The 27,076-nt window shown below is 42.7% G+C and overlaps 1 protein-coding gene across 1 annotated transcript; it reads right to left on the reverse strand.

Annotated features, from left to right (window-relative positions):
* On the reverse strand, positions 1–26,868 carry adgrd1 (adhesion G protein-coupled receptor D1; the record flags this gene model as incomplete). Its single annotated transcript, XM_080531439.1, has 25 exons — positions 1–96; positions 200–292; positions 417–458; positions 677–803; positions 931–1,022; positions 1,180–1,246; positions 1,491–1,557; positions 2,391–2,544; positions 2,709–2,820; positions 2,969–3,072; positions 5,640–5,763; positions 6,545–6,618; positions 15,045–15,186; positions 16,313–16,388; positions 18,082–18,189; positions 18,533–18,656; positions 19,229–19,279; positions 19,524–19,685; positions 20,284–20,351; positions 21,720–21,977; positions 23,360–23,536; positions 23,821–23,943; positions 24,527–24,625; positions 25,278–25,394; positions 26,862–26,868. The coding sequence occupies 25 exons, from the start codon at positions 26,866–26,868 to the stop codon at positions 1–3; spliced, it is 2,664 nt and encodes an 887-aa protein (XP_080387565.1).
* Positions 26,869–27,076: the final 208 nt, after the last annotated feature.

Here is a 27,076-nt window from a genome sequence, read left to right on the forward strand (position 1 = left end):
TTAGACAGCAGAAAGGTCAATACGATTGGCTGAGTTGGTACTTTTGTCCCATGTGTTCATCTTTGCTGCTGTCACGCCTTCCTTGTTTCCGTTCATCTGGAGAAGAGAGGAGAGAGTATAAGATTGATCTGGGAAGTTGAAGTTGAACAACTAATTGCCTCTCTTGTGAATCCCCATAGCCCTCCCTATGGGTACTCACTACGTCAGAGTTGAAGGGTTTCACATTGATGTTGCGAATTGAGCTGCTGGTAAGAGACCACACCTTGGTTTTGTGCTTGAACGCAGCTCTGACCTACAGGAATAAATCACAACTATGAGTAAAGGTATGATGACAATGATGACAGATTCATGGTTAACCGAGTCCCCTAAAAATCTAAACACAAACAGAAAGAAACAATATTTGCAGTGCACCTTACCTCAGAGTTAAGAAGACAATGAAACAGGAAGACAAAGAATCCCTTTAAACAAGAGATATCCTGTTAGATTGCAGTCAATTACATTAAAATGTAAAACAAATTGTTACACATCATACAAAATCACTATTATTCCAACGCAATTATGTGCTCTCCACTAAGCAGCATGTCTTTTTTTCCTTCCCACATCAGCACAAGCTGTTCAATGTCACCCAATATGTTTTGCAGGTTGGACTCAATCATGCAAAACAGGATGAACTCACCTGTAATGAGTTGAACACAGCAAACATGTAGAGGAAAAGAAGGGAGTGGGTGTTGAAGGCCAGTACCCCAAAGATCCAGGAGATGCCCAGAATAGGCAGGAGCACCGCCACTGCTTTTGCAGTCAGCCTACTCATATACAGAGACACAGACAAAATATCGACATGTTAGAAGTGAGAACATTAGATAATTGACATAATATGGTCTCTTGTCCAGATTTGGATAGCGATGAAGAACAGAGATGAGAGTGACTCACTTGACTGCGTTGGCATCTCCATGAACCTTGTAATTCTCTGCACTGATCCGAGATATTATCCTGGTCACAGATATAAGAATGCCAATATTCACCTAGAAGGAGAAAATCACACACATCGATGTAAAACATGACCATATTCAATTATGTGCAAAACAGATACAGGTGACGAGGTGATTGATATCATATTCAATGGTCTCGCAGGGGAACACGATGTAAACACAGATGCTAATTGATCTTGAGTTCTCTCACCACAATGACAAACAATGCTGGTGCCACAAATGCCCAGATGGCCCCGTTCTTCAAAGACAGCCAGCAGCTGAGTGAAGGAGGAGAGAGAGAGAGAGAGAGAGAGAGAGAGAGAGAGAGAGAGAGAGAGAGAGAGAGAGAGAGAGAGAGCGAGAGAGAGAGAGAAAAGTCATTAGATGACCCTCACATTGTGCTGTATTGGCTCTTTCATGGTGTCTTTCTAGGTCTTAACCCTATGTAATAGCAACAATGTGTCACCAAGTGGTTTTTCACTCATTCAGGTTGGGGTGTGCTGACTCAGCTACTGTACTCACTTATCAACCTCTCCGTAGCTGTCTAGAGCTGATGTCATAGACACCACACAAATCACCAGAGGAGAACCTGAGAAGACAATGGATCTGTTAGGCACATTACAGTCAGAGTGGCAGGGTTTCCTAAAACACAAGAAGCCTAACAAAAAGAGCTACAGTAACACACAGTAGAGGAGTCCTAATAATATCCGTTATGAGTCTGTTAAGTCCCCTAAAAAAACGAGTTCTATCCGTTGCTATGCTTTCATCTGTTTAATGTTTTAATGACTTGTTGAGTCCAGAGAAAAATCCCGACTTTCTCACCACTGCACAATTACGCTGTTAAGAGCAAATGAAGAATAAACGGTCAAGAGCCTTCTTTCACAGCTAATAACAGGAGCTGAGTTTATTTTATTTTGAATACAAACGTACTATTTTTTCAGATGTCCTATCATCTATAATTCTAGCTGCTGTCCAAGTCCATGTCACTTAATCTGCCGTTGGCCACGAAATGTGAAATCACTCCGGCCAAAAACATAGGAAATGATAAAAATGGGATCTTATTTCAAATAATCATTCCAGCATGTGATGGAGAGGCTGTGTTTCCCAGGGATCCAAACAGCACATTCTCCTGTCTGTCCACTGGCCCCAAAAGATATCCGGGCGGTCTCAAGGCCAAGCTAGAGGTCTGCTAAGAAAAGACCTCGAACGTCCACTGAGTTTGATTTAGAATGTTGACATTTTTGTTAACTAAGATTTTATTTGGAGATATTTTAATCACAGCAGTTGACATGTGGAGCTCTACAGTGGGTGTAAATAAAAAAAAGCAGACGCCTGTTTGATCAACATAAAAAACCATACATTATATGTGGGTCAATGAGACAAGTGTGGTGTACATAGTATTATAAAAGTGACTACACCTACCCCAGCCAATCCCGTAGTAGTAGAAATGCTTGCTGCCCTCTGAGCCGAAGACCTTGATGACCATGCTGTAGAGGTGGAGGCCCTCCACCAGCATCCAGGCAAAAGCACTCAGGAAGAAGAAGTGCAGCAGGACAGCCATCACCTTACAGGGCAGCTGAGACAGGAGAGGAGGGGCCAAAGGTCAGAACAGCTCATCATCAGGGCACTGCATATTGAACCTCATCTTCACTACCATCATCATCATCATCATCTTCATCATCATCATCCTCATAGGTGTAGTTAATTAGTCCTAGCCCATGAGGAACTATAGGTTCTTACCGTTCCCGGGTCGAAGCGGGAGCTGATGAGCAGCAGGATCTCTGCCACCAGGATGGCAAAAGACAGGTTGGCATGGATGTGGTAGCGCTGGTTACGAATGGTGCTCACTGACCTGCATTGCAACAGATGGACAAAAACATTGTTTTACACAATAAACAATTCATCTGTCAAAGTCAATTTAAATAGAAAAAGGAGTCTAACTCATAACTAAAGACTTCAGTTATATAAAACAATCATTGTTATTACTGTGGGATACTCACGACAGGATTGCAAAGGTTACCAATGTGATGGTCAGGCAGAAGATGGATATGGAGCAGCCAATGTAACCAATGGTGGACAGCGCCACCCGGTGGGCATTGGTGAGCTGTGCACAGGACAGAAGCACATCACTTAAGCCAAATACAGTAGCAGCACATCAATAATACTTTTTTATACACACAAGTTGGATGTCACGTGAGAATGTGTTTAATAAATGTATTATTATTATTATTATTATTATTATTATTATTTTGATCATTATTATTATTATCATCATTATTATTTGTATAGCACTTTTCCGGCAAACGTTGCAGTGCTCCAATCATTATATAATCATCATTTAATTATTTAGTAATTTAAAGGCAGTATTAGAAATATGGGTTTTTAGTCTTGACTTGAACATATTTTCTGAGGAGTTATATGAGCTCTTCTGCTTGTTTTGGTTAAAACTCTCGCTGCTGCATTTTGGACTAATTGCAGCTGGCCAATAGCTTTCTTCAGAAGACCAGAAAGGAGACCGTTGCAATAGTCCAAACGGGTAATAACAAAAGCATGCATTAACACTTCTGCATCAGCTTGCCAGAGAAAATGTCTAACTTTTGCAATATTCCGTAGATGATAAAAAGCATTTCTAGTGATAGATTTGATGTGAGGCTCAAAGCTTAAGTCAGAATCTATAATCACACATTCTTAGCTTCATGTTTGCAGTTTGAAAGCAAGGTTCCCATGGTATTCGACAATTAGCTTTTTTGTGGTTTTGGTCCAATGACAAGAATCTCAGTTTTGTCCTGATTTAGTTGTAGAAAAATATAGAGATATATAAGTTTTATATCTCGGAGTGCATGTGAATTATCAGGCAATAAAACAAAAATGTACAGCTGAGTATCATCGGCATAACTATAAACATTTACAATAGGGAAAATGTATGTAAAAAGGCAGCTGATTTGAGATGCAGCACTGAATATACTGTTGTTGCAAGAATATAAAGATGAATGAAAGTACATTTTTCACAAAAGTGATTTTGTTGATTGACTCGAGGAAACAATATTTAAAAAGCAGATCACACGTGAACTATGAACCAATAATGTCCTCTATAGAATGTTTAAGGTATGTGACATTCTAAAACCTCTAATTTCTGAAGCACAGCTCTACCTAATCATGCCACTTTTAGGAGGTTATTTTATTATTGTTTTATGGAATGGCTAGCTTCCACGGAAGGAAGTGCTTCCATTGGCGTCTGACCTGCCCAGTACTATGACTCCTCCATCCAACCTCCCTGGCCAGGCTCAGCCAGTAGAGTGATAGGGTTTTACAGGGAGCTGTGTTCATATGGAGTGACTTGTTACTGTTCTCTCTAGAGGACTTCTGTGCTGGACTGGATGTGACTTTGCCACCATAATAAAACTACTTTAGCATAGCACAACTCCTAGTAAAGTCAATACAGAATTGCCCCAGAACATTTGCAGCCTAACCAAAGCTAAGTACAGTATTTATAGTCCATGACAGTTGTATGACTGTTGCTCCGTATAATCATGCATTGAAATGTAGAAATGTTTACATGCAAGATAAGCATTGTCACCGCAGCTGAGAAAAGAAACATTGTTAATTGTGTCCTTTCTGCCTGCGTGTGCGTAAGTGTGCGCGTCTGTATGTGTTTGTGTGTGCCCGTAGCACACACTGAGGTTTTCCGAGAGGAGGTTTATTTTCAGAGTTGGGGTTTGATTCTCCATTAACTCCAGCACAGTGCCTTATCATTAGGACAACCAAGAGATCGCAGCTCTCCAGAATAGGGGATGCGTGGGATGTTCCCCACAGCTGAGGGACGAGGCAGGCCACTAATTAGAGACTCACTGGAGGAAATTATAGCATCAAGGAGAGGACTGCTGAAATACGCTGGCCATCTGAGCAGAGAAGATGGTTTTCCTCTGCTATTTATGGAATCTAGTCAAGATGGCCACCACACACTCACTGAGTGAATATGCCTGGCCATTGGAGAACAGAGGAGAGTTCACTGAGTGAATATGCCTGGCCATTGGAGAACAGAGGAGAGTTGAAGGATTGGACTGACACATTTTGGATGGTCTTTGACCTCTGCTGACACAGTAATTGTCTGTCTCTGATACAACGATGTCTGTATGTTGATGTGCTGTTGTTGCTATTTGGACTGTATGGCAGCTTGGGATGGGTTTGTTTAACAATAATATGCTTTCCAGTATTGAGCACAGACAGGACGACTGTGGTCTTCACAGTGTGACTTTACAATTACTGTGGTCCGTGTGGTAATCCGATGATGTGTGGTCTTTATTACAATAAGGAAGGTATGGTATAATTCCTGAGCTAAAGAGACTGTGGTCTCTAAGGCATGGACCATTGGCCAATGTCGGGACCTGAAGGAAACACACTTCATCATGGTATTCCACAGCAGTTCCCTATTAAACCACGAGTGAAACCAAAGGTTTCTACTCTGAAGGCCTACCCATAAATGACCTTCAGGCGAGGAATGCTCGATCCTCTGAATGGTGAGGTTTACTGTTTGGTGCACCACTGCCCCCTGTCCAAATACACTGCCATAATTCAAGTATGTGTACTGACAGATGGACAAGGACAAAGAGAGGACACACAACATACCACACTTGAACATGACATGTTGTGGAGGAGAAGAGAGGCTCTTACCTTGATTGGTACCACCTGCATGAGGATGGCAAAGTTGGTGAGGTGGTTACACAGACACACAGAGTAGGACATGTTGCCTCCGGACCGCACACAGCCCTCATTGGACCACACACCCTCCTTTGAACTGATGGAGTACAGAAACAGAGAGGGCCCAGTGAGGGAGAACACAGAAAAAAGAGACAGACAAACAGACACTGGGAGCTCAGATCGAGATCCAGACAGACACAGAGACACGCCTATCATCAAAGGCATCGTAGAGATGACGGCAGGGAGTTTATTTGAATTAGGAATATCTGTGAAGTAACTAAACGACTTATGAACACACGTTTTCTGGAATTTGATTTCTAACAGCACTGCCAAATATTTCACATTTTTCAACGAACCACAAGGCAAAGGGGAGAAGGGAGAGGAAGCATTTGAGTCCAATGAAAACACACAAAACATTAAAAGTGATTTATAGTTTTCAAAAAGTCAAAACATTGGCTCCCCTTATCAGATGTGGGTGTTTTTACAGAAGGTTGCTGCACACCCATGCTCAAGACAGATACAGTCAGTGGGATTATGACCTATCCTATCCCCCCTTATAAGAGGAAATGGTCGAAGGAATAGTTAAAGATTTTGACTAGAACCCAGACAGTGAAATATGACTCACGCTTAATGTACATCAGGGATGTTTTCCTTAGGTTATAGAACACATTATAACACATTGTAATGCTCTTAACCGGCAAATGAATACAGTATGGAAATACAATCTCCTCCCCACGGTTCCAAATATCCATGTAGAGTTGTTATGCTTATACTTTATTTTGTTATAACATTGACATCATTTTACACACACACACACACACACACACACACACACACACACACACACACATCTATGTCTGTCACCAGTGGAGACCCACCTGTAATCAAGGAACGCACAGTAGAGGAACACATTGTTGCTCTGGTTTAAGGCTTGGTCTTGCTGGTCTTTGTTCTGTGGAAAAATAAAACATTCACTGTTGCCACTGTACTTCTCATTGCTTCATGGTGAAAGAGGGTCATCACATTGTCTGGGCAGAATTGAGTTACGATATCCCTATCAGCTTCATGATAGGAAGGTTTGATGGCCAACATTGGCTTTTAGTTCCTCCCCATAACTCTGAGCAACCTGTTAGGGAAATGCAGGTTAATCATGCGGAGGGCATGGAATCCTCTGGATCCAAATGAGCAGCTCTCCACGGCTTTCCGTGTCTCCAGTTGGCTTCCCCATTCATCTATAAGCTTAACAAGACCATTAGAGCTGCCTCTACGCTTTCCAAAAATAGACCTCTCTCTTGGATTTGGAAGAATGAACCCACTCGTTGCTCTTGTTTCTGAAATACAATAACAATGCTCCGCCGGTGCTGCCCCGAGCCCAATAAACATCTAAAGAAGACATAAGCTTAACTAGCGAGATCATAACAAAGGAGAACGAGAGGCCCGCGCTCAGCAAAGGTGATTATTACATTGACTGAGACTCCCTACTGTCTTAAAGGGGTTTTTATTTGATTACAACTCACTTTTTCCATGTAATTCCTTAAATGAGATTTGGAGTCCCCTTGAGACAATGAGCTAATGGTTAAAGAGTAGGAATGCTGTAATTAGGGCTTGGCCCTGGTTTCAGGTTAAACCTCGGCTTTATCCGATCTGTCCTCAACAGAGAGGCTGGTGGGGTGTACATCAAGAGGAGACCCGTCTCTCCTTACTCCCTGGGCCACAATAGCGACGTCGGATAAAACGATAGGATGAGTTGTCTCTATTTCCTTCTGGAAAAAGTGAGAGTGAGAAGGAGAGTGAAACTGAGGGTATTTCCTGGCCCATCCATAGGCATTCGTATGATGTTATTATGTCAGATATAGCCAAAAATGGTGACTTCATTGTGTAACATTTTGACGACATTGTAACTTACTCCACATACTCCACATATGGTACATACTGTACTCGCCCCGTATGGAGCAGTGTGTTGCTCACCTACAGTTCTGTGCAGTGAACAGGGCTGTGATGCGTTCAGGGTCAGGACCGTACAAAGACAGTTCAGAGAGCACCACACATGGACCCCATCATCATGGGCAAGCGGGCTGTTTTTAAAGAGGTGCTAGAGACCCTCTGGTTGAGTTTCCAGGGCCCTGTGGGGTTTAATAACTCACAGTTTCTTGTTGGGTATAAATGAAAGCAGATGGGCGAGGTACTGTAACTAGGATCCATTCATAGCAGAGAGGAGGAGAGTGTACATTTGCACACAGTAAACCCTCTCTTGAAACGTTTTTTTTTTTCTCCACTATCACTGAAACTGTTACTGAGGGAGACTCATTATCCTCATTCAGTTGATACTGCAAGGGAGAATGTTAGGACCTCTGACAAAGACCAGATGCAAACTGAAAAGAACACTGACAAACCAACCAAGCCATTCCCAGCTGTGAGAAGTGGTGCTTTAGCCCAACGCTCCCTGTAACAAACCAGTGGTTCTGACATTATCCAGTATGCGTTTCTTTGAGCTGATATGAGAGGAGAGTGATGGAGATCTGAAAGTCACTCCTCAGTGTTAGAATGCAGGCTATGGTGTGTGTGTGTGTGTGTGTGTGTGTGTGTGTGTGTGTACGTGCGTGTGTGTGTGTGTGTGTGTGTGTGTGTGTGTGTGTGTGTGTGTGTGTGCCGCTGCTCCCCGGTGCCCTGAGGCCTCTCTGTCTGCCAGGGAGGACTGGACCGCTCCAGCACTTTATTAACAACAGAGGGCCAGCAACACACAGCCTTGGAAATCACTAACCTCATATAAGAGAGAGAGAGAGAGAGAGAGAGAGAGAGAGAGAGAGAGAGAGAGAGAGAGAGAGAGAGAGAGAGAGAGAGAGAGAGAGAGAGAGAGAGAGAGAGAGAGAGAATAAGACAGGGAATAATGGATAGAGGAAAGGACGCAGAAAGTAATAGAAGGTCAAACAGAAAGGAGATGGTGAACGACAGAGGGAGAGACACAGAGGATAGAGGGTAAGACGCCGTGCCTCTCCCATGCCTCAGAGACCATTAAATCAGTAGTGAAGTAATCAGTCTTTCTCCACTCTATCAATCCACTACATCAAAAATCAGGCAGGACTCATAGAGTATAGATCAAGACTCAGGTGTAGTCAATCCTACACACGGTACAGCTCACTGGGGACAAGAGTGATTATGAAACTCTTTAGGGGAGAACAGGGTCGTTTTCAGCTGCTATGACATCATCACTACCATGTGGCAGTATGTTGCGCAACAACATTCGGGGGAGATTCTGAGCCTTGTGCTTCAGGGATGAGTGGCATATGCTGGTGATTAACGACCCCACCCCGCCCCATCCTCTCCTCACCCTCACCCCCCCCCCCTTCCCCCCCATCTGTCGTCATGGTGCAAGAATGGCCTTCAACGTCTACACTGCCAGCACGAGAAAACACTGGCGGCAGTCTGATATGTCTATTCTTGTAATTCAAAACAAATGTGGTGCCTTTTGTGGTTAACGTCAATGTTAAGCTTGATGGCTACGAATACAATGTCAGAATGTCCATCGATTGACAAAATGACGAGGGAAAAATAGTATCACACACAACCGTCTGCATCTACAGTAAGCCCTACATGACATACCCGGCAATTTCTCTAAACTGTTGTAGCTCTTCGCTGCGCTGCGGTGGCGTTTGAGACCTCCCATGATTGCCAGAGTGGGACGCCAAGCCCTTCTCTGTGGTTGAACTAACTTCACCAAACACTGACAGGACGGATACGCCTTCTTCAAATCCCAAGACAGCAGTGTATTCCGAGCCAAAATGGAATCCCAGCTCTTGACAGCTGGTTCTCAAGCGAGGCGTACAAGTCGAGGGAGTCAGGGGAGAGCGGATTGCGGTTGTTGTCTTGTGGCCTCTCGGTGTAGGTTTCAATGTACTGATCCACTGATATAGGATCGGTACCAAAACACACTGTGTGACGACCACGAGACACACAACCCTTTCATCAAAACCCCACCAACTCAGATACCCGCCGCTCTGATACAAATCCAAGCAGGACCACACTACTTAGATTCATATATACTCTCCACAGCCAAGCACGGAACTCACACACCACACTGACGCACATTCTCTGGGCTGGCAATGTCGGCCTGTAGTAAGGCCTATTTCAAGCGCAATGAAGTCTAAATAAAGACTGTGGTCGCCCTAAATTTAAAAGCACTTGAAATCGCCCAAAAAAAAACAATGAATGAAAAAACAAAAGTCACCTCTATGTTTCTATGTAACGCTCTACCCTTGCGTTACAACATTGCAGTCTAATTGAGGACTTAAGGAGAGACAGGGTGTAATTTAGAATGTTCACGCTGAAATGTGTGTGGGGCAGATATCATCACCACTGAAGTGTCTGTCTCCCTAACAGCACAACCGTCTGCAGAGACCGTGAGAGCATTGAAACTCAGCCTACATGGTATCAGTGACACCCTCCTATACACGACTTTACCGCGAAGCAATGATGAACTGTCTTTGTTGCCTTGGTGTTGAGTATAACAAGCCTCAGATTGAGTAGAACAAGACAACGTAATAAAGGTATCGGCTAAATAGTGTGTCTGGTTGCTTTATATAACACTTTTTAAAGTGCAAACATATGCATCTCCCTACGGCGAAATATACTAGTTAAAATTAGCCATGAAAGGAAACACTTTATTGCTCTGCAGTATGTCTGGGACAGGTACTAAGAGGTGAAGTGAAACACTATGCAGGCCAGCAGGCTCACAGCGGCACATAGCACAGCAGGTTAGCATCTCCGCAGAGACACACGCGCTGGCCTGGGAACTGTTCATAGACTCTCTCAGATTGGGATCCACTTCGAAACGGTAGGTCTGGACTAATCCCAGGACAGTGACTGTAGGGCTTAGGAAAGAGCAAATGTTGCTACAAGCAAATGTTGCTACACACACACTGACACACACACACACACACACACACACACACACACACACACACACACACACACACACACAAACCATGTGGAACAACATTCTGAGCAAAGCTGGACAACACAACTGGTCCGGAGTGAGGTCATGATGTCAGGGGAAATACAACAAGACTTGCAGCTGTGGCCGAAAGCTCAGCCTCCAATGTGGACACCGAAAACAACTATGTAAGTGTTGATAGGTGCGAAGGGTGTAAAGAAAAATGAGGCCAATTAAACACTGGCAATTTTGTTTTTGATATGATGAGATATGTGAAGTCTCACCGGATCATTCAAATGATTCTGCAATAGCCTTGGTAGCAAAATATAAACAGGTCGTAGTTTGGGAGAATGTTGCATACTGTAGACAAGGAAGGATTTGATTTTCTCCGAATTTTTCGAACTTGTGTCCAAATGCTGGAATAGAATACATTTCACTACGTCACTAATTGACAGCACAGTCAGAGATAGTGGCATTGTTCTGTGAATATGGCATATTACATAAAATTAACCTTTGCCCGAGAAAAGTTAAAGAAAGTTCTGTTTTGTTTAGGGAGAGTGGAGAAATGGAGAGAGAGAAAGCGAGAGAGAAAGAGAGAGAGAGAGAGAGAGAAAGAGAGAGAGAAAGAGAGAGAGAGGGAGAGAGAGAAAGCAAGAGAGAGAGAGAGAGAGAGAGAGAGAGAAAGAAAGAGAGAGAGAGAGACCCTCAATGCAAAGCACCTACCAAGAGGAGAAAAGCAATAGCTAGACCTCCATCTGTAATTGATCAGTGTGCTGGCCCAAATGTATGTGTGTGTGTGTGTGTGTGTGTGTCTGTGCGAGAGAGAGAGAGAGAGAGAGAGAGAGAGAGAGAGAGAGAGAGAGAGAGAGAGAGAGAGAGAGAGAGAGAGACTTCGCCCACACAGTTTCGGTTGGGTGTGTGCTGAGAGTTATAAAAAGACTGGCAAAAAAGACTGCTTATTATTGTGGCAGAAGGAACTGATACCAGCATTGGCTGACGTGTTCCAAAAAGATTGGGAATCAGAGCTTTAAAACGTTTCTGTAGACTCATTTCCCAGTTGTTGATTAATTAATCCACTATTTTCCAAGCTTTTTTCTTTTTTTGGAAGCTCCTACAAGTCGACTAGACGTATTTGTTACCACTTGCCCGCCTTCCATCCCTCCTGCCCAAACACTCCCTCCTCCCTCCATCCCCTCTGATTTTGATTTATAGAGCATAGATGGATATGCCGAAATACTATCAATCACCCCAAAATATCTACGAAGATCAGTCACCATGAAAAAAATAAGCTTTCGCTCCAGAACCTGATAAACTAATCCCTGCATTCTGAATGCCTGGGTCACTTCTTGGAGACACAGACAGAGGCCACCATCACTCCTACAATCCTCCCTCTTCATTCCACCTCTCTCCACAGCCCATCTTATGGATCCGCCTCTATAACACACACAGCTTTACTAGCCCGTAAAGTCAAGTCCTGCCTGTCAAAAGCTTTTTTTTTTTCAAACCTTTCAATTTTGACACTAAGCAACACCGACATTCCTTGTGAAATCACTCTTTCCATTTCTTCACCCTCATACCATCAGTGTGATGCTTTGAGAGAGGAGGAGGAGTAGGAGGAGGAGAAGGAGGAGGAGGAGGAGGAGGAGGAGTAGGAGGAGGAGAAGGAGGAGGAGGAGGAGGAGAGGGAGGAGGAGAGGCAGCAGGTTTTTTATGTATTTTTTATGTATGTATTAATGTTTAACTACAGACCCCCGGTGCCCCCCTCTCCTCTCGGCTGGCCCTCCCACGCCAAACCCACGTCGGACAGGAGTCATAAATCACCCCCGGAGCCAGGACCCAATCAGCACCACGCCAGGATGGCGTGAGAAAGCTTGCGGGCCTCGAGTCTGGCGGACCTGATAACACCTTTGTTGTGTATGGGATCTGCTCCCCACAACCCTGCTGGCGTCACCTTGGCCTGGGACTGATACAGCGGGGCCGGTCGGCTGCGGAATGGCATGACCTCGCTAGATGTCTAGTGAAGCTCTGAGCTCAGAGGTTATCAATCATCCAGGCAAGGCCACAGTCACTGACCTCCCCCTGTCAATGGTCCTAATGGCCACAACACAGGGCCATTATAGGCCATCACAGACAAGTGACACCTTCAATACATTCACTCATGTTCGATGACCTCCAGCTGCAGCGAAAAGGTTAATTTCATTGTTGTTGGTTTTTTCTGGTGGTAAGGCAGGTGTCCTAAAGGAGATGGATGATCACGGGTAGCGACGTAGCGTATCTACTGGGCACTAAATGACTGTTTTGGTTGTACTACTAGTGTTAGCAAAACACAGGATCTGTTGTAACCATGGCAGCATGAACAGAGCTAAGAAATATGGGGACAGGACAATGCTGCTGACACAGTTCCCTCTCAAGCTTTAATCAAGTAGCTGGGTGTCTCTCTCTCCTCTCTATCTGGGACTAGGAGCTCTGGGAGAACAGAAGGGTCAATCACAAATCACTTAGTCCAGAGTGGTGGAGCAGGACCACAGGAGGCCATGTTGGGAGTGGAGCGGTAAATAGCGACGTGAACAATGACGGGAAAGGTCTTCCACTGTTCCACATACTGTGTGAGAAGTTCTCCCTCTCTCCAATTTTGGAGCGTGATAAGTATCCACCAGCTCCTAAAGACATAAACATTCCAAAAATAGTCAGTCACTTTTTTGGTCCAAATCTTTCCACCGGCCCACAAGACCAGTTATAGCATATTGACCGGTCACAGCCAAAAGTAACGTGTGTGGTATGCCATTTCTAAATATAAGTGTCCGTTATATTGCCCTTACGTAGGTTGGAGGTGTGCTGGCACAAGAGGTGCCAAACTAAATCACATATTTGACACATTTTGTAATTTATCGCTCAAAGAATTCGGCCCAGAACTCATACTGACGACAATGAAGGTTAGGTCCAATCTATTCCTATTACAATACAAGGGGAAGATAGTTGGTGGTGGACATTTCTGTAATTGATTAATTTGAGATTTTTTGAAAGTCCCATTTGAAATGGAAACACCTTGAATCAACATGTGGCAGTACTGGAAATCATCTCCAGCACTTCATAACAGTGGAGAAACTGGCCTCTTCCATGCTGTCTGCTAAAACAAACACAGTAATCATTGTCACAGGAACCAGGCCAGATAATTGCAGCATAAACAATTTTTTTCGCTGGGGAAAATGGAGGCAAACAAAGCCCATTGCCATGGTTTCACGAAGCTGCATGGTTTTCATTTGTGCTCTTAAGAGAGAGAGAAGAAAAAAAACACCTTTGATGGTGATTCACTTTAATAGCAAGTGAATATTTTCAAATGAGCAGCTCACATGGCAGGGAAAGCGTTTTCTCTCAAAGTGAAATGGACAGTGTCTGCTTACGTAAGCTGTTTTTTGTATAATTTATTGGAAAACTTCATATTCGATGATAACTTGTGAGATCATTTTGTCCCTACAGAACTTTTGAGCAGTGGAGGCTAGTGGAGGTAGAAATTGGAGGATGGGCTCATTGTAATGCATGGAATGGAATGAAGAATGGTATCAAACATGTGTGATACCGTTCTTCATTCCATTCCATGCATTACTATGAGTCCGTCCTCCAATTTCTACCTCCACTAGCCTCCACTGCTTTTGAGTGCCTTTTCAAAATAGTGAGCTGAATAAGGTAAATGATGACTTGGTCATTTGTGTGTTGTGTGTGTTGGAGTTAGGAGAGTGCTCTATGGATGTGGAACTCTCCCTTGCATTTCTGAATAAAGGAAGGTACAAATGCCATACACGCTTCGCTTTATACGTTCACTTTCATAATGGGTTTCAAATGCATTTCCCATGGAAAACTGGCAACACTTCCTTAACTAACTCCCAGCCACAAAGCCGAGAGGCAAAAAAAAAAAAAAAAAAATGTTGTTCATAAAGTCAAATTATCGTTCCTTTCACAGGGCCCAAAGCCATGCAGTTCAAATGTTCATAACCACTATTCATTCGGGAAGCCACATGCTTTGTTAAAGAAAATAAAGGGTTTGGGACTTATGAAAACTGAAATATATTTCCTCCTTTGTACTAACTTTATGGTCCTCTGTCCACAGCTCATTTAAACACAAGAGAAAAAAAAAACGTCATGTTTTTTCTTGAAATGAAGGGTAACACATACTGATCTGAATGCTTCAACCAAGGCCACACCCTTCCTCCTTCTGATAAGCCAAGGGTCCCACACCCAACCACTGTTCTGCTCATTTCTGGAAAAGTAGTGTCAAACAGTTTCCCAACATGATTGAACAGAGGAGGGGTTTCCTGATTCCATGATAAATGGTGATCAATGTGTGTGTGTGGGCGTGATTGTGTGTGTGTGTGTGTGTGTGTGTGTGTGTGTGTGTGTGTGTGTGTGTGTGTGTGCGGGCGTGTATGTGCATGTCGAGGGTGCACTCTTACCAGGACGTGTGTGAGGACGATCTTGATGAGAGGTGCTCCAGAGAGGTTGACTGACAGGGCAGGTGAGGGCTCCACCTTCAGGGAGATAAGGTAACTGGCCACCTGGATCTTATGGTCTTTGAAATCTACTGCCTCGATGATCCTGAGAGAGAGGGAGCGGTGATCTGTCAGTCTAACACCAATCAAAGCTGCTACTTTATCTACACACACGTTTCACAGAGAGCTCAGAACAGTAACATGGGAGTGTGACTTTGATACATCTGTCATGAATCATAAATCGTAGTGACAACACAGCATCACATCAGGAGTCCACAGGTAAGTGGTGGCAGGTTGTAGTGGCATCCACACCCTCCTATCATGATACAGAGGGATATTCTCACCCAGTGATTATTAAGGCGCATCCATCATGAACTAAGTGCATCATCCAACACCAAGTCAATATGCCTTGTAAAATGGTGACAGACACGATTAAGTGCTAATAAAACAACATCAGCCAGTAACTTCTACCATTAATATGCAATTTTAAAGCAAAAAAAAAAGATGACTCACCCACTACACTGTTACTGGTATTCAATTCAAAGTCATGCAATAAGTAAACACCGCAGCGGTATCATAATAAGGTTCTCCAGGGACGGTAAAATGGACAGAGAGGTCAAATGTAGCAGAGTAGTTAATGTGGGGGTGTATCAGTCAGTGGAGGTTAAGTGGTGAGATGAGAGATAGCCAGGCACACTGATAAGGACCGGCCCGAGGCAAATCCGTTCTGCTGGAGCACAGGAAGCAGGGGCGCCACGGTGCCAGGGGACCTGAGCTTACACACAGGAAGTGCTTCTGGCTGACACTGGGAGCGCAGAATGCCGTAGCATCTCTTAGATCCTCCAGAGAGAACACTGTGTTTTTCTGAATGGCGGTAGTTCTTAATTGCGCTGTACGGGAAACTATTTTGTTTATAGAGTACTTTTCTGACTAGTCTCATTCCAAATAGATGAATCAACTCAAAATAAGCAGTTTTTTTCTGTACTGCAATTATCTGCAAATGAGACTATTCTGTTTGCAAGTGCTAAACCAACTTTAAACAGTGGGTTTAAACTGTACTTTCATCTGGGAAACATTATGCTTCACAAGTATAATATCCCATCATCATTCCACAGACGGCATGCAGGGTTGGCTTAAGGATTGGTTGGGATTTCTAAGGTTTCGAATCATTTCAAGTCATGCGAAGCTCGTGATGATCAGATCAGGTCTTTTCAAGCCGTCAGCCCACTTACCTGGTCCTGACTGGGCTGATCTCTTTGTAGTAGTTGTGCATGTTGTGGTAGAAGAGGCCTACGATGGTGGTTTGAGCTGAAGGGGAGGAGACGGAGGAAAGGGAAGAGAGTGGTCAGAGGTGAAACACATAGGCGTAGGTCTGGGAATGTGATGAGGTGCTGCTAAAATGCCCACAGGGAGGGGCAGTTAATTAACGCGGCCCTGCTGCCTCAGGTTGCCACTGACAGACTAATGGGAGAGCTGCGTGCTCACACGCGGGTGACAGAGAGAGGGAAGGGGGGGGGGCCACAGATCATGTGTGTGTTGGGAAATGATGCGAATCACAGTGCCATGACTTAAACACTACAGCAGGAGGTCTGGGACTGTGGGACTGTGGGCCCTCCTCCTCACTGTGCCCCCCCCCCTCTCCTCACTGTGGCTCCCCCTCCTCCTCACTGCGCCCCCCCCCGCGTCTTCTCACTGTGGTTCCCCCTTCTCCTCACTGTGCCCCCCCCCTCCTCCTCTGCACTGAGCCCACCACCTAGTCCAGTCGCCACCTACAATAAGATAAACAATGACAACTAGAGAACGTTCTAGAATCCTTGTTTGCCTCATTCCCTTTTTATGGGGAAATCAAATCAATTTAACAGAGTATGAGGACAGGTCTCAAAGCTGTATCTGAGTTGAAACTAATCTGAATTCACCAGACAACTAGAATTAATTTTGAATCCCAAAAATGCTTTTTTGACTATGAGCACAATACCCCCATAAGGTCTTTGTAGAGATCAGTTGGTGGCCTGTTAGCCTGTTAGTCTTTCTTAATGAAGAAAGAAAATAATTCAAATCCATCTGCATCTTTTTATGAAGTCTTGGAAGCAGCTCAAAAATCCCTTATCTGTAATACTTTCTCTGTACTTAATTGGGGGGTATAAAACCTTAAATACACTAAGCCATGTGTCTGGCCCCATCAGTTAACTCAGTCTTGAGTGTAAGTTGCCAGCAGTAACATTCATATTCCATTTCTGATAATGGTGTTTTAATAGATTATTAAAATGGTTTATTCAAAATGTGAGTGTAGCAACACAGTGCGTTTGGGGCCCAGGTGGAGCCAAGGGAATTTGACCCGAAACACAAAGTCAAACAAACACCGTTTTAATACCTCCAGTAATTACTGCCTTCTCTTAGTTAGAGCGCCACGAAAAGTGAGCTAAGTAAATAAATGAGTTCACTGTGTGAGTTGGTGGGGTCACTTTTTAATGGGCACGTAAAGTGGATAAAAAAACTCTCTCTCACCCTCTCTCTGGCTGTCCTAAGTGATATTCACACTGCCTGCATAAAAGTCATACTGTAGTGTAGCTGTACTTCAGTACTTTTAAGAATCCCAAGCAATCACACCGTGATGCCTATTCCCCTGTACCTTTCGGCTATGTTAAATGTTGTCTTTTTAATCTCATCATAATAAACTACTGCCCAATAACAAGAGCTTCCCGGTTGGGCAATCTTCTCTTGGCAGAAACTCTGCAGAACTAATGGGCAGTATTTATTCACATTCAAGCCAAGGAAGCTGCTTGCTTAGGCGTAAATGCCTGACACAGACGGAGGATGAGCATTTCATGCAGTACCAGCAGTGGTATGCACACAACGTTGTGTTAAGGTGGGGGGGGGGGAGAGAGAGAAAGAGAGAGAGAGAGAGAGAGAGAGAGAGAGAGAGAGAGAGAGAGAGAGAGAGAGAGAGAGAGAGAGAGAGAGAGAGGGAGTGTAAAGAGTGAAGTGAGATGTAGACACTCACACTGCATGGTGAACGCCTCCCCAGGCACTGAGATGTAGTTCTTCCCCTGCGTGGGGAACCTGTAGTGTGGTAGATTGTAGTTCTTCGGGAACTTCATCAGGGAATAGTCTGAGGGGTCAAAGGTTGAGAAAAGAGTCGTCAGCTCCAACACCAGGGGGATTCTGACTCAAGGCCAGCGGGTTTAGTGTTATCTGATGATTCATGGGTGGATCAAACATTTGACTGAGCCCCTGAGAGAGAGAGACACACGCAAGTCCTCAGTTAAACAAAATATTATGCAAAAAAGAGAGAGGGGGTGTTTGTAAAAGAGCCATGGTTAGATCTGCTCTTCTGAGGACAGCGGGATACTTAGTTTGCCATTCTAGGGGAAACCCCTTCTTTCCGAACTGTGTCTTCTTAACATTAGAGCCGGTGAGTCACCTCGACCGGAGGGACGTGATGGAACACTGACCTGCTACAAAGGACTTTCCACCCAGTGAGATGAGAGAGCGGGGACTGGGCTCCAGGTTCAACACCATGTGGTCCATCACTTTGTCCACTGTCTCAATCAGCCCACTGACCACAGGGGTAGACTGCTGTTCAAAAACATTTGAGTCACTTCATAAAGATTCTGTACTCACAGATTTATATTCATTACAAATCCATATAACCGTGGAAAACAATAAGAAAGTGAATGCATCTAAATAGTTACATGAATTAAGACAGTGATCAGATGTGATGATACAGTACACTAGCATTCACTGGCCACTGACTTCATTTTCATCATTCTCCAAGTCTAATGTTCTCATGCGCTGAGAACATCTGTTTCAGCTTGTTTCAGCTTGCTCCTATGAAAACAAGCGCCCTTGTTCGGTGTGTTCAGCGCACTGTAACCACAAACTCGCTCAAAATGTCTCTCTTTAGGCATTCCATACTTCGCACATGGGAGTGTTGAGCTTGGGCCAGAATGAAAAGATAGACATGTGATCATATTCGCAATTTAGTATTAAGTTTACTGTAACTATTAATTAGCATTCAGCTGAGCTGTATGAATATGTGCTTTACAAATACAGTTGGCTTGCCTTGCCTTGTAACCTCACATAAGCCTCCAATACTGACTTTATCATGACTTTAACTCTGTTGATGGCGGCAGCATGAACTCACTTACCTCTGCCACCCCAGGAGAGGACAGAACTTCCTCCACACTCCTGAGAAAAGCCTGGATGGACACCATTGGACTGTTACTTCGTATAAGACTACACACGTGAACATACAGTATGTGTTTGTGTGTGTGTGTGTGTGTGTGTGTGTGTGTGTGCGTGTGTGTGTGTGTGTGTGCGTGTGTGTACGTGTGCGTGTGCGTGTGCGTGTGCGTGTGCGTGTGTGTGTGCGTAAGCCTGTGTGTGTGTGCGTGTGTGTGTGTATGTGCATGTGTGCATATGCATGTGTGTGTATGTGTTTACCTGGGTGAGGTTGTTAGCAGTGTCATGTGGGATGGTCTTGTTGGGCAGGCTGAAGGGCAGAGACTCCAGGAAGCCTAGCATGGGCATAGGAGCAGGCTCCTGGGAGCTGTGGATCTCCTCACTCAGCTTGGTGATGATGGGATGGGTCACATCTGTAGTTCTCTGAGGGGCAAAGCATCATGCCTCAAACTGATTTTCCTCTCCTCAGATACTCTCCAAGAGAGCTTGGGCCAATATACACAGGATGTTTTATGTGACCACTAGCCTGAATCTCTGAAACTCTTTCTTTGTACTGTAGGCGTCTGCTGTGAAAAGCGTTGTACTTTTCCAGCTTCATGCCCTACAGGGAGCCATTTTGTGTTGTGCGGAGCAGCTGTCTCTGTTTTCTGCTCTCTGCGTCCTCAACGGCCGTTTAATAAACAGGAGAGGTCCGTTCACATGTGCTCACAATATCCTTTTCTTTTTTTTTTTTTTCAATTCCTCAGCCGTAAAGGAAAACAATGGTTCCATTAGAATTGAATTGTTTGTGTTTATGGCGGTTCAACCACCAGGCCTCCACCTCATTTCCTCGTAGCTGCTGTGTGTCTGCTCTAGTAGTAAAGCCAAACTCTAAACTATGCACTTTCTATGTATTGGCGATTGTGTGACACGTACGCAAGGACAACACTGGGAAAATTGTCAGAATTGTTAACAATATCTCCGATACTGTAGTACCAGACAAGTCAAGATATGGAGTCAGAAAAATCTCCATCCAACTCACAGGTGTTTGGGTCGTGGAGGAGACTTCTCGAGGGACGCTGGGTGTGGTGGGAAAAACCATAGCTTCACCTGGTTGGAGCAATATAACAGTCTCATCAGAGACATTAACATCACACTTTATCTACAATAGCTAAATACAGTATACATTTGTCTGGAGGTCCAATCATTAGCTGTTAGTATTTCACGCTGAACACTTTGTTTTATATTTCAGGCATCATTGAACACTTTTTCTCAGACTTCATATAACCTCTATGCAGCCTCTCCCCCAAGTAATCTTCGGCCACAATATCATGACAAATGAATTGCTTAGAAGTTTGTTCAGGACAAAAATATTCATGAACTGCAAGACAAGCCTGATGATGGTTGGACCTACCTCAGAGAGGGATGGAAAGAAATAATGTGATATAGTAGTAGCCTACTAAATCTGTCAGAGTTACTGTACAAGCCCAAAAGAAGTTGGAAGGTTGTCATGAACACACTCGGCTTCAAAACATGACCACATATGGGTGTACATTAGGACCATAACTCAACCCAATTGTGAACTCTTCTTCACGTCCAATCAACATTTCATATGGATACACCATAAATATATTTAAAAAGAATCTCTGTAATCATAACAGTCTTGTTATAGTGTTCTGTCTAGAGGAATCTATTGCCATTAGAAATAATGTCTGATAAGATTTGATAACATACCATTATTCAGAAAATGGATGCTTAAACAGCTAATGCTTTCACTACAGTTAATAGACAAACACCAAGGAAAATAGTGTCGACACCCTTATTATGTGTATTTTCCATAAGAATGAATAGTGATTCATCTCTTTTTTTCCAGCAAATACTAACACTCACCATGTCCTGACCCACATAACCACAACTACAAAGGAGTTTATTAATTTCATTATTAATTTCTATTGAGATTTAGAATCTTTATGGACCATAGAATATGAATTAAATATAACTTTTCTCAATGTTATCTCACTGCGATAATGTATAAGGAACTAGATTACCTACAAATATTCAGGGGGACGACAAACACAACAAAAGTGTTTAGAGGGGTGGGAGAGAAACAATTTCATCACCTAACCTCAAATCAAAATGCTGCAGTATACTCTTGAATACTACAGTACATGGCTCCTTACCGGTTTAAATACCGGCTTATAAGGTAGAAATATGTGAGAGACTTTAAGGTGGAAGGTTGTGAAACACTTATATGGTAGAAGTATGTGAGATGATTTTAAGATGACGGAATTTGAACAGTTTAATGTCTTGTTGTCATGCGTGAGTCCTGTGGATGGAATGTGGCGATGACCGAGACGGAAATTGCTTTTTAACCCTTTTAACATCACATCATAGTCAAGGGGAAATTGTCAACATAACAAACATTTCATATCACGGGGAAAAAAGAGCAAAGGAACAATGTTGAGGGTGATATCCTACCTATGGTAGCTTTGTAATACATCAGTATCTCCTTGGGTGAGAGGGCCCTCTCCCAGATGACAAACTCATCGAAGGCTCCAGTCACATAGTGGCCATAGGTCTGTTCATTGTAAGTCCCGATGACAAGGTCAGGGTACGGATCACCGTAGTTCATGGACACGTTTCCAGTGGGGTCACTGGTGGTGAATGTCCCGTTTATGTAAATGTTCAGGCCATCCGTCAGAGTCCAGGTGAACAGAATGTGAGTCCAGAAGGGCCCTGAATGAGGAGAAAGATTCATAAAAGGACATGGGCATACGGTTCACAGATTATGAGAGTAATGTGTCACTATACTGTAGTTCACAGGCTCATCTAAGATATATCAAATGGTTGTATTCTTTGTGCCAAGCATAATCGTACAACAAACAACCCTTTTCCACCAAATTCAAGGCCATGTTTCGCTCCAATCAGTCATTACCTCCATCTCTCTGTGGTCCTGATGACCATGAAGTTTTGCCCCTGTAGACTCTTCCTTCCCAATCAAATGTTTACAAGAAATATCCATTCAAAGAGGAAATTAAATCCACAGGCTTTCTGAGGTAAACTGGCAATAAGGAGGCTCCCTAAAGACAAAACATTCACTGTCTTTATATTTCCACCAGAGGAGATTGACTTACAGTAGAGCACAAAAACACTGCTATCCAATTGGGATTGGCTCAAATACAAACCATATGTCCCATAGAAAACATCCCCATTCACATCTTCAACTTTCCTCATGTTTTTATCTCTGACTGATATGTTTCTGTTAAAAACTCACAGGTTACGCAGGGCCACACTGACAACTTCCACTGGACACATAATGTCTAATGGTATACTTTGTAAAGAGTCAGAAGAGCTGCTGTCTTAGATCTAAGGCTCAACCTCTGTTTTAAGTCAAAGGCTAACCAATCACAGGGTTAAATAGGCTTAGCCAAATATACTGTATCATCATGTCACATTATTTGAAACAGATGACGTTTGATCTTCTGTAACTGATAAAATAAATCAAGTTCTGATGCCTCTTGTTCGTAATTGGAACAAAAACACAATGAGAATGTCTTTTTTTCCTCGACCACTGACTGCTATATACCATTTTTCTCTAAGAAATTGCTTATCTGCTTTTTGAGTGAAGTGGTTGGAGAAATAGTTTTACCATATTAGAAAGTCAATGTTATTGCAATTACTTCATTTAGAGTCCACTTTGAACTTAATATATGACCTTTTAAGCATATGATGTACTCATTTTTATATACAACTGTTTATGCAGTAATTTAGCTATTTCACTGTGTAGTTATTACTGTATAATCACGGTAGCCACCCTTTATTACAATATGGAGTCACGATTGCTAGTGAAAAGTATAAATTGTGACATATTTATGATCGTTTCATGGTTTGAGAAAACAAACAAAAAACTCCATAAAAATGTTCTGGGACCAATAGTATGGACTGATTGTGGTATCATCTGGTTACAATCAGCCAAAACATGGACATAATTATATATTATCCACATTTATGGTTGAAAATAAACAAACCCATGAGAAACAGACTACATTCCTCATCCATATGGAAAACTACAGTAATAAACAAGGGAACAGGGTAGAATGAAAACTCAGGAACAATACCTGGAATATTGATGTTAGCCTTCCACCTCTTGAAGTTGCCTCGTGTGTAGAATTCCACGTAACTTCCAAAGTTATTGGCATACACAGAGAATCCATTGGAAATGACTTTACCTCCAGAGGCGATAGCAAAACGGGACTGTGCCTCCTGGTTTTTCCAAAAGAAGGAAAATGTGATCCCTACAAAATGTAAAAAGAGATTACAGTACTTGCGATGAAAGTATGTAACATGGCTTCAAACTATGAGTCATGCAATGTCTAACAGACACATTGAGATCTATACTGTATATCACAACAATAGAATTGCCCCACTCGGGAGTCTCTTACATAGAACCTATGATAAGATTACACTTTATTATTAGATTAGATTAGATTCAACTTTATTGTCATTGCAGAGTACATTATGTGGTACTTTATGTACCATAGATCATTATCATTGGCAAGAGGAGAGCAGCAAGACTCACCCTCAGGACCACACAGAGTGGGGTCACTAATACAGGTGTTCTGGTAGTTCCCAAAGTGTAGAAATGTGCCTCCATTATCACCATTCAAAAATATGCCCTTATTGACCATTCCTTCAACAATGTCTGCAGAAGGAAGAAATGTAAAATATACAGTATTAATTTGCCTGAAAACAGGGGACAGTGCAGCTGAATTAGCTGTACTGGTCTTAGAAGACCAGATCAGTTGTCTACTTATCCAGCAAATCAAGTTACCTGATTTGTCTACTGATCATAAAGCAATCAACTCTCTGAACCACACTGACTATGGAGTAATTCCAATGTATAGCTTTATAGAGCTACCGTATTGCGATCAACCCTCTGTGACCTGAATGCTTGTATTGTTCTCCTGCTTTGACTCATGTACACAGACACAACTGTATCAGCTTGTTGGGGTTAAAAAGTCACGTTCCTCTCTACAGCACCCCAGATACAGATCTCTAAACCATGGTCTTGAGACTAGTGTAATCATGAATTTCAGCTTTGTTTTCTTCTCTATGACACACGTCAGCTGACAGCTATCGAGCTACGGAGCTAGTGATGTATATCAAACGATGGGGACTGCAAAAACATACCTAAGCATGATAGGTATAGTGTAGCACTAAAAACCATCAGAAAGGGGTTGCTGACAATACATAGATACATGTCACTGAGTAGGGATGTTCCTCACCTACTGCTGCAGAAATGTTAGTGTAGGCAGAGTCATTGGTATACACAGAGGAAGAGTTATGGGAGGAAGCGAGGACAGTGTGGTTGTGGATTCTGAGAGCTGGATGAGACATGGAAAACAAACAAAGACAGGAGAAACAGGTGATTCACATACACATGAACATAACACCAGAGGACACAGCAGTGAGACACACACACAGACACTAGGCATTGTGAGAGACAAAAATGAGATCCAGTGTGATGCTGAGCTCAGTCCACAGTGCTCAATGAGGTATATAGATCATTTAGCTAAAATATTTTTTTGTTCCAAAATGTGTATATCCTCTTCATGTCCATACCCTCTTAAAATCAATGTTACAAGCTACTATCCTACGCTTGTTAGAAGATTAACTACTGTACACAGAGGGGGAAGTTTTAGTGCTTTCCGTTTTTAGAAACACATTATATCTATAATAACTCCTCCACAGTACTTTGATGAACAATACATTAACAAGGGTTTACAGAGGATGTAAAATAGCCTTTCAGGCTTTTCATCAAGAATGAATCTACGCTGTGAACGATTTTACAATCATGGACCTAATCAAATTTGAGCATTGCACACAGCTGCACCTTCAAAGCAAAGGCTATACAGTATGAGATAGACAAGAGGTGAATTGTGAAGAGTGCATAATAGTTGTGACCATGCGGACAGAGAAGGGAAAACACTGATATTTAGGCGTTCTATTCCTATGCAGATGGGTCTGTGCACATACTTATATTAGTTCCATTAACATAACCTGGTCTGTTTCCAATTTCATCCCACAGTCCGTGGATCCCGTCCACGGCATCCAGCGGCCAATAGTGTGAGGCCGTGGCCAACACCTGCAGGCCTGGACGGAGAATTCATGGATAAACAAGGACTCAGATGGGACTTTTCCCTAATCATGCTCAATCATGCTATTTCAATTTGTTATTTTCCTGGCATACTTGAGTTAGTTTTTTAGCATTAAAAAGATTGACAATTGTAAACATTTTACTTTGGAATATCAATAAAAGGTAACAGTTACAATCACTATTTTGCATGACTTTAACAGCTTACTAATGGGTTTTACACATGGAACTGAACAATAAACAATAATTACAATAATTGTCAAATAACCAATAATATTACTCAACATAGATCTATCCAGCAATTTCAGACACTATGGAAACATGTCAATAATCTGAACTCCAGAATCACAGCACAAATGTGGAATATGCTACAGTATAATTACATTTACCTGGATGCTTGGATGGCTGTATCACTCCACCATGAACCTGCGAATAAAATAAATAAGCTCATTCACCACTCAGCTGAAGAACTAGTGATGGTCATTAAAAAGGTATTTTTTTGTAATTACCTGAATCAAAGTGACATAAGCAAATAAAAACAGAATTTCCAACGAAAGTTCCATGGCTCTTAAATTACTTGGCATCTGACAGCTACTTAGGCTACTGCAAAAGGTAATGGTTAATTGATCTAAATTCTCAATGAACGATCGTTGAAGGATGCGTATATCATTATTCCAAGATGCTGAAAACAATCAAACCACTCTGCGTATCAGTCCATGTCTTCAATAAACGTATTCCAAAATGCAAATCCCTGAAAAACTGCAATAAAGCAGAGTGGTGGAACTTGCATATCATAGTCTATTGCCAGTACAGATCCATTCAGAACTTTCCCGAAAGTTTGTAATCCAACTTTTTCACAACAAAAATAATTTATTGCTGATCGAATTGGTCTAATACGTGTTGCTTAGTTTACTCTTGTCTCTCTGTCTACAGCAATGATCTCTCCGGGCACGCGTATCGGGCTGTTCGATTGGATATGGGGATTCAAAACGTGATGTCATTTTTGGAGCAATTGAAACACAAGGTGGGGCCGTGCGTAAAGTCTGCGTAATTTGCGATCCGAGCTCACATTAATAGGCTAGTTAGTAGGTTAATCCCCCAAAAATGTTCTAACGTTTTATTATTTAAATAGTATGTTAATAGTTTCAATTAGTATGTTAAAAACTTCAATTCCTAAAACAATATTATATAATATACACTGTAGGGGTAAGGGAACACAAGACTGTATGGCCGTCAGACGTCCGCACCTTCCTTATGGAGAAAAATTGCCCTTTTGGGGTTTTGCTGATGGGGATGGTAAGACTTATTTGCACAATGGCAATAAGTTGTACAGATACAACACACCTTAGACTATTAGGCAACATGGTTTTGATTTATTTAAGTAGGTGTACATTGTAACTTAGTTGAAACTTTTTAAACACAATTTCCCATCTCGTCATTAAACGAGTTACCTAATCAATTGTTACCTGTCATCTTTAGCAATCAGAGTTTTAAGATGTGCAATTCAGATGTTTCAGTTATGAGAGATGAGGAGAGAAAGCTGCTCTGGTGCAATTCCACATGTAGCTATTCTCTCCAGAGGAACCTCATGTGGTAGTAAACACCGCCACCGTGTGTCTCATCATCACACAAGTGATTGACCCTGATGATATAAATCATAACTTCCGCAGCAATGAAAATC

Source organism: Nansenia antarctica (genome assembly GCF_963989245.1).
Source record: "Nansenia antarctica genome assembly, chromosome: 5".
In the NCBI taxonomy this organism is placed as follows: Eukaryota; Metazoa; Chordata; class Actinopteri; order Argentiniformes; family Microstomatidae; genus Nansenia; species Nansenia antarctica.